The sequence below is a fragment of the Pterocles gutturalis genome, unplaced genomic scaffold (genome assembly GCF_000699245.1).
Source record: "Pterocles gutturalis isolate BGI_N339 unplaced genomic scaffold, ASM69924v1 scaffold840, whole genome shotgun sequence".
NCBI classification, from domain to species: domain Eukaryota; kingdom Metazoa; phylum Chordata; class Aves; order Pterocliformes; family Pteroclidae; genus Pterocles; species Pterocles gutturalis.
In genome coordinates, this window is record NW_010145436.1 from 1 (window position 1) to 8,740 (window position 8,740).

General features: G+C 55.5%; 1 protein-coding gene across 1 annotated transcript in view; it reads left to right on the forward strand.

Annotated features, from left to right (window-relative positions):
- Positions 1-6: 6 nt before the first annotated feature.
- The window catches only part of LOC104470436 (junctophilin-2-like), a gene marked incomplete at its 3' end in the record, with an annotated part of 19,063 nt that continues 10,329 nt past the window's right edge, over positions 7-8,740 (forward strand). The window contains exon 1 of the mRNA XM_010085362.1: positions 7-164. Coding sequence (XP_010083664.1) covers positions 43-164 — 122 coding nt within the window. The remainder of the gene's footprint in view (positions 165-8,740) is intronic.

Consider the following 8,740-nt stretch of genomic DNA (forward strand, 5'->3'; position numbering starts at 1 on the left):
AAGGAGGAGGGCAAGTACCGCCACAACGTCCTCGTCAAGGGCATGAAGAAGCGCGTCATACCCCTCAAGAGCGCCAAGATCCGGCAGAAGGTGGACAGGAGTGTGGAGGGGGCTCAGAGGGCTGCGGCCATTGCCCGGCAGAAGTCGGAGATCGCGGCGTCCAGGTAGGCACTCAGGGCTCCAACACGCAGGTCATAGAATCACAGGGTCATGGAATGGTTTGGGTTGGAAGGGACCTTACAGATCATCTAGTTCCAACCCACCACCAGGTCCCTATGGTGGTGGTGGTCCCCATCCCACGTGTCCCTCTGGTGCTGTGCTGCTTGCCTCCTCGCCACACACCAGTGCTGGGGTTCAGTGCAGCTCCCTGCAATTTCCATTTAATTATTTCTACAAAATACTGGCAGAGCAGGGCTGAAGGCCCTCAGCAGCCTGGGGGTGTTTGGGACCTGTCCTCCCTCTCACCCCCTCTCCTGTCCTGCCCTGGTCCAGGGAGGGAGGCAGTGGTCAGCAGGGATGCTGAATGGGAGCTGGTAGGATGGGGAGCAGCCTGGTGCCATGCCTGGCTGCTGGAGCTGCTGGGTGTCATTGATGGGACAGGGTGACAAACCGTGGGGTTTGACTGTGGTAAATCCAACAGGCTTGCGAGCAGCCAGCGGGACATGTCCCAGACAAACCAGGTGTGCAGCAGAGCATGGCTCGGCCCCACAGACCCCAGTGTGGCTCTGTGGGGGGTTTATGGGATGCACTAGGATTGTTGCTTAATTTGAGCGTCTTGGTTTAATGGGCTCACTGGGAGAAGCACTGCTCTGCTGGGATGCTGCAGACCGGGAGGCAGGTACCAAACTGAGGAGGGGGCTGCCTTGGGGAACCCTGTCTGCTCCCCAAGACCCAGCTGCCCTTGGCCAGGTTTTGTGTGTTTCTGCCACAAGGGAGATGGCGGCCGGAGGCAGGGTGGATGGCTGAGCCCACGGTGGATGGCTGAGCCCGATCCCAGGGCACACAGCCTGACCCCGCAGCCCGCGATGCTTTGGGATGCTGGGAAAGGGGGAAGTGGGGAAGACTCAGCATGGTTTGCCCCCTTTTATCCCCCCACTTTGTCCTGGCCAGACGCTGGAGGTGGGAAGGGGGCTGTGGCGTGCCTGGTGTTGGTACCGCAGGCGTGTGCAAGGGGCTGCTGCGAGCACAGGTCAGTCCCTCATGGCACCGGTGTCCCTTGTGCTGGCAGAGACGCGGGCACCGCCGGGCACTGTGTCACCCCAACACCATCTGGTGCATTGGGACCAGACAGGGGGGCTCTGCTCAGAATTAGCTGTGTTAGAAATTAGCTGGAGAGGAAGATGCTAATTGCTCCATTGCCCCTCCCACCGTGGAGGAGGGAGGAGATAATAGAGGGGCTCTGGGGGCTGCCCAGCAAGGGAGGAGAAAATCTGCTCCCGTCCCTGCTGTGCTGTGCAGGCAGCGCACTCCTCCTCCCGCAGCCTTCCTGCCTGTCCCGCAGCCTTCCTGCCTGTCCGGAGCTTGCCTGGCACAGACCAGAGATCATCAGGCAGGGCTGGAGCCTTCAGTCCTCTTCTCCTCCTCAGAGAAACGTGGTTGTGAGAGACCTTGAGGTTTCACCTTGCCTCTCCATCCTCATCCAGCTTTGCTCAGCTGCAGGGCAGTGCCTAGGGCTCCAGGGCTGTCCTGCCTTGCTCGTCTTTGGTGCTGTTGAATTGTTAAAGTTACTTCATTACCCACCAGAGATGGGAAATACGAACGATGGGAAACACACCTTGTTCCCAAACCCCATCCCCTCCGAGACACCCCGACCTTACTCTCCTGGTGGCCAATTCCACTCCAAAGTCTTGCGGGGAGCGTGATTGTTTTTTTAGCAAAACCCAGTTGCCTCGGAGACTGGTGGAGAAAAAACAACGGGATTGCAAGTGAAACACGGTGCAGGGCCAGCAAGGATAAAAATAACCGGCTGGGGCGGCGGGGGGCCCGGCAGAGCCTCCTGGCAGGGCAGATGCAGCCCGACACCGGCTTTGCTGTGCCCGGGAAAAGCATGAGGCCGTGGTGCTGGGTGCATGTAAATAAGGAGGCTGGAGCTGCAAAAGCTGCTCCTGAGAGCTCGGCCGGTTTACACAAGCCTCATTTTATTATACACTATTTACACTTTGGATCAAAAGCGGCTCTGCAGTGTTTTCCATCAGGGGCTGGAATGCGCCGCTGCCCTGACCGGGGACTGCATCCCTCCCTGGCGCGGCTGGGGAATAATTTCCTATTAAGGAAACCTCAGAGCTGGAGGAAATCAGACGTTAAAGCCATTTTCCTCCAAGGAGCCCTCCCCTAGCAGCCCCTGTGGTGGTGTGGTGGCAGGGGAAGGGGAGGCAGGCCCCCCGTGCCCCTGGTCCCGTTCCTGCGGCGCTGCCAGCAGCTGGGCTGGAGCTGCTGCGGGGAGGAGAATTCGGGCTCCTCCGTCCTGTAAACTATAACTCACTGTTTCCATCAGCGTTTATTCCTAGTGTACACTTCTCTGGGCAGAGCTGCTCTCTCTACCTGCTGCCTTTTGAAAATCTGACTCGTGCTCTCCTTCCTCCTCCTTTCAGCTCAGCTTTAGGGTCAGAAGTAAATGCAGATAATTTTGCCTCGACAGGTTCCTTCAGTTAAATCCCAGCTCTGCCACTGTCTTTCTCTTTGACTTTGAGAAAGTTTCCACACACAGGACAGAGGAATTGCAGGCAGATTGTGAAAATCAATTGTTGTGGTTTATGAAAGGGCTGTGCTGTCGTTGGCATCGCCCTGGCTCATCACTACGAGATGGCATTTTCTAGACAGAGCATCTATATTATACCTTGGATGGCAGTGTGCACCTTACCCCCAGAAATGTCTCTGAGGCCTGCACAAATCCTTTTTTGGGGGAAGACGTGACACATCTGTGTATGAGATTATCACTAGGAACTCGTTAGCGGGACTCAGCAGCCAGGCTGCGCAGACCCCCGACTGTGCATACCTGCGCTGCTGCCTGGGGGTGTCGGAGTTCCATCCCTTCTGGCACCTGGGGAGCCCCTTGCAGAGCTAAAGCCCCGTCACAGCCAGCCTGCTACTGCCTGGGAGCGAAACGGCAGGAGAAGACCAGATTTCACTCCTTTGCACCATAAAAGGCTCTTTAAGACAGAAATCCAGAGGAAAACAAGCCCAAGCGCTGGAAGCTGCCTCAGCCAGCTGCACTGCAGGAATCCCAGACACGTGCCCAAGTTTTGGGGGTGTGCAGGCACGAGGCTGCCGGCAGTGTGCGATGGGAGCCCTGTCTGCGATCTGCCCTGCGGGGACGGGCGGGAGGGCAGTGACGGTGGGGGATGATGGCCAGCCTCCCCCGTCCCGCTCTCTGCTGCGAGGCCGGCCAAGGCACCAAGCTGCTCTGCAGCTCCTGTCCCTGTCCGCTTGGGTCTGGGCGTTCTGGCAATCCAGCTGCTTTCCACGTTGTGCAAGAGGCTGAGGACACAGCTGGCATCGCCTCACCGCTGGCTGAGGGAACAGGGATTTTTTTTTTTAATTCTTTTTTCATTATTTTAGTGAAAATCATCTGGCATGGGATCACACTGTTCTAGACAGCCCAGCCCAGCCAGCTTCCCCACACCCCAGGGAAAGCTCCTTGGCTCTGCTCAGAGGTCAGGCAGAAGCCCTGGGCATGTTTTTCGGCAGCGCTGGGGATCAGCTAATAGGATGGAGCTGATGGAAGTTAAAGTGTGATGAATCCTCCCCCAGCTCATGGCTGGTCCTGTGGTGCCAGGTGAAGGCACCCTTTGTATCCCCCCAGCCTCCCCCTTTCCCACCCTCCATCCCATCTAGGGGCTGCTTTGAAAAAGTATTGGGGTGGGTGAGAAAGGCGGTAGGGTCCTGGGATGCTGTCTGTGCAGTATGTGCTTGCCTGTCACGTGGGGAGAACGGTCCCACTGAAAGCAGGGAGGAGTGTGGAAGTGGTTGGCTTTCATTTCTTCAGAACAGATTAAAATAAAATAAATACAATGAAATTTAAAAAAAGCAAGAGGAAGGGCAGGACCAGCTGCAGGGGGAACCTTTGGTTTTTTGAAAGCTGTGTGCTCAGTAGCTGCGCAGCTTGTATGGGGGATTTCCTTCTCACTGGTGCTTTTGGGGGACAAAATGAGTGTCAATACTGGAGATCCAACCACCATCCCACTGCAACAGCGTCTGCCGTGGTCTGCCTCTGCACGGGGTTGTGCTTCCCAGTGACTTGGACCAAAATCAATGCAGGGACTTGGCCGTGTGTCCTGCAAGGCACGGGTCTGGCCACGCTCTGAGATCGTTTGACGGGTGTATGTCCGATATGGCCAGATGCCATGGGATCAATAGGAAAGCCAGGTGTAAGAGGCAGGAATGGCTGCTGGGCTTCACCTGTTGTCTCCAGATGCTGACCCTGAAGCTTCTGTGCAGTTGGGTGTCTTATGCCTGGAGACTACAACTAAAGAATACATTTTGAATTTATTTTTGGTTTTAATGTAATATCTATAGAGGTCCTATGATACTGGTGTTTGGACAGATATCTGTAAGAACTTCTAAGCTGCATTCTGAAACGTTAGGCATTAATTCCTGTTAACGGAGGGTCTGCTCATCACAGTGGTAAGCACGGGCTGTGTTAAAGCCCTGCAGAGCTGTAGTGAGCGCTTGGCATCAGGAATCACGTCGGTGCGGCTTCCCCGGCAGCGACACGTGGGCATCGTTCACCGTGTGAGCTGTTGCCTGGTTTTGAAGCTTAAGTTGTTCTCTCCATACCCATGTGTTTGGGGCATGTCTTAGCTCTCCTTTCAAATAACAAGAGTGCCTGATGGCTCCAGTATCGCTTTCCTAGCCTCCCCTGCCCGGCTGCATTCCCGACAGCGCTGCCGCTGTCTCCCTGCGCTCAGCATTTCCCAGCTGCGTGGCCGGCCGGCAGCGAGCGGCCGGCTCCTCGGGGAGTGCGGGCGTGTGGTGCAAATGACGTCCCGAAATCGCTGGAGTCAGCAGAGCCTCCTGACTAAATAAGGGCAGGCAGAGCAGGGCTTTATCAGCGCTGCCCGGGCGCGACAGCTGAGAGCTGAGGCTGGCGGCAGCCCACCTCGGCATTGCGCGGATGGCGATACGGTGCTTTATTTGGCACGACTCTGCCCCAGCACACTTCTGCCCTCATCCGCGGTGCTCTCAGGGGTTTATGCTGCGGCGGGGAAGGTGGGCAGCCAAAGTGATGTTTTCGTGATGCACCTCTTTGCCGAGGCACGGCATGTGTCCAGGACAGAGCTGGGCTGGTCCAAAGGCCATGGTGGCCTCGGCCATCCTGGGGCTGACCGCGCAGCTCAGCTTCCCCAAGGCCAGTTTGCACCTTTTTTTTCAGGTCTGTAGAACCCCCAGGTTCAGACTTGGAGTTTGCTCTGAAAGAGTTTCAGGATTTTTTGAAATAGCCTTTCCTTTCTGCTTTCTTTAGGCTTTTAGCCAGAGGCACAGGCATTCCCAGAGCTTTAGGCCTGAGGTTGGAGAGCGGGATGCTCATGGCCACCCTCCAAGAGCGGGCAGCAGTGGTCCAAGGTGGTCCTTGCCAGGCAGGCTCCCGCCTGGGAGAACGGCTGATCTGCCTCTGCTGTCCCGGCTTCACAAGCTCTTTGCTCCAGGATGTGTGATGGATGGGTGTGTAACGAGGAGGCAAGAGATGGGCAGAGCTTGTCCTGGCCCTGGGTGGGATATTGGCTGCGATTCGCCTCTGAGTGGGAGCTGCGAGGGAGAGACACAGGAGCTGGGAGCAGCATTTCTGCAGCTGTACAATCAGACACTGAAGATGCTGCAGCCTGACCTCTCGGGAGGCTTAAAAGATGGGTGGGTGCAGGTGAAGGGGGGCACAGGACTGCCCTGGCTTCATTAAAATCCCCCTGACTTCCTGCAGGGACGGAGTGCTGAGAAAGGTTGGAAGCAGTTGAGCTGGGGAAGCCAAGGGCAGGTCCTTGATGCCCAGGTTTTCTGGCTGCTCCACAACCCCCGTAGTGGGAGTGAGCATCCCATGGCTTCTGCAGGCAGGGCTCAGAGAGAGAAAAAAGAAGTGAGGGCAGCCATGTGCTGCTGCTGTAGCTGCGTGCCAGGACACTGGTGCCAGGACACAGCGGTGAGGGGATGCTCCTTGGTCCTGCTCTCCCAGCAAAGATGTTTCTCTCAGAGCTTGGTGTGTTTATAAAAAAGGATAATCTTGTTTAATTCATTCTTTGTTAATAGAAGCCCAGTCGCTGGCATCTATTTCCACGCCCACTGAAGCCCGGGGCTGGGACTCTCCTGCTTTCTGTGTAGCGCTAGTGCCGGCAGCGCTCCTTCCTTCCCATGAAATGGGTGAATAAAGATCCTTTCCCTTTGCAGCTCCTGAGCAGATGTGACCTCCTCCTCATGGCTTATCAGCACAAACGGAGGCCCGTGTCCAGGATAACCATCCGTGGGGATGGTGAGGGAGAACCTGCCTGGCCCGTCCCGCCGCAGCCAGGACCACGTCAGCTCGTTTCCCTCAAAGCTCTTGGAGCAAGAACACCCTGAGCTGCCTTGTGTCATGGTGTTGTCACCGCGCTGTGTTTGGTTAGGAGTATTTCCACCCGAGCCTCCCTGTGCCCTGGATTGGGAGCTTGGGGACTTTGTGTCATGTCTTGGAGATGGGGTACACCCAGCTCCTCGTCCCGCCGCAGCCAGGACCACGTCAGCTCGTTTCCCTCAAAGCTCTTGGAGCAAGAACACCCTGAGCTGCCTTGTGTCATGGTGTTGTCACCGCGCTGTGTTTGGTTAGGAGTATTTCCACCCGAGCCTCCCTGTGCCCTGGATTGGGAGCTTGGGGACTTTGTGTCATGTCTTGGAGATGGGGTACACCCAGCTCCTGTCCCACAGCCAGGGCTTGGTCTTTACAGCCTCATGATCTGGATTGAGCAGGGCTGCTTTGCGCTTGGTTTTTGTGGTTTTGCTGCCCCAGAGACCAGTCTCCAGCTCTGTAGAAGTATTGACTGTTCTGAGCTGCTGCCGGACCCTCGCCCCCAGACAGCCCTGGGCTCAGTCCCCCTCCTGGCTCGCCCTGGCTGCTGGGGCCAGGCAGGGAGCAGGCTGGAGGCTTCGGGTGAGCCCCTCTCCGCTTCTGGGCCCATGAGGACAGCGAGCCCCAGGGTTGGGATGCAGCGCCAGGATCAGACACCTGCCCCGGCTGCAGGACCCCTGTGATGTGTCCCCCCGTGTGCAGGGCTGATGGAGTTCAGTGCCGTGAAATGAGTGATGGTGTGACACCGTCACCCCTTTCTTTCAGCCCTTTCCCGGAACGGCCTCGTCCCCAGCCCAGGCTGGCTGCGGCTCCAGCACTGACACATTTTTGGCCCACCGTGCTTGTTCTGCTGATGCGCTGTGACTCCAGAGCAGGGTGCACACGGCTTTATCATTTTTCCACCCGCCTCGCATGAATTTCCTTAGGCACTTTCATGCCCTATTAGGGTAAGAGGGACCGTGCACTTTGAGTAGCTCCAAGGAGAAAGCATCTGTTGGGCACCAAACTGCTTTCTCCAGGGCTTCCTGGGTCTTTGGGGTTGAAGCAAGCGAGGCTGTGGCTTGCAGGGATGCCCTCGAGAGGAGCAGAGTCGGGACGGCAGGATGCTGCCAGGGATGGGTACGACTCAGATACCCAGACAGACAGGGAAAGTGGAATTAATGGGGTGTTCATTCTGACCTTATGGGAAATCCTTATCTCAAGAGCTTACAAACACAGAAAGGGAAAAATGAAGTGTGACTTTAATCTGCAAAAACAACTGTGGAAAATGGTAGTTTTTTGTTCAATTGATCTTCTGCCATGCGGAGCAGGAAGGCTTTGACTCCCATTCAAACGCTTGAAATCAGCCAGCTTGAAATCAGCCGGGCTTTAAAATCATCTGATCCAGTCAGGCTTTGCTCAGAGGTTATCGTCATTTCAATGGAATGTAGAATAGGCTTATCTTGAAAACGAATAAATATTTAAGTAAAATGGCCAATTTAAATATAAAGCCTTGAGAGATACAGAAACCCTCCCTCCTCCTCAAGGAGGTGCATTTTTTTTAGCTTATGCTGGTGCCAAGCCAGAGCCAGTTGACTTTCTGAGTCCAAGTTTTTGTAGTTTTGCTCCTGCGAGGCTTGCTGAGCCTTCAGCAAGTCCTGGGAGGGACCTGGGTGCCCTCAGCAGCCCTGGGTGCAGGCACAGAGGATGCGGGTGCTGCGGCCAGGGCGGTGGGCTGGCAGCCCTCGCAGCTCCCTGTTCCCTCAGGAGACCTATGGGGCTGGGAGAAAAATGCTTCTGCCGTAAATACTGATTAATAATTGGGCTTCTGACCAAATGCAGTATTTTAAGACATCTGCCTGCTTTAATTTCCTCAAAATCTTTTTTTTCTGCTTTTCTTTTTTGACTGGGGAAAAAAACCCCACAAAACAAATACTGCAGTTCCTCACTCTTTTGGTTTGGATTGCTGAAATCTGAAAAACGTTTGCATTAGAAGTTGCTAAAACTTTTCGTTGAAAAAGCCCAACAGTCTTAGAGGCAAAACACATACTTTTTGACCTATTTTAGTGCTGGCGGGGCTGGCAATCAGGTAAAACACGCTCAGATTGTGAATGCTGTCCATTTGGCAGAGCTTGAGGCTGGACAGGAGCTCCTGGGTCAGGCTGGGCTCCTTCGAAACAAACAACTGTGGCAGCCCTGGTGTATTCTTGCAAGTGGGGATTCATTCCCCTG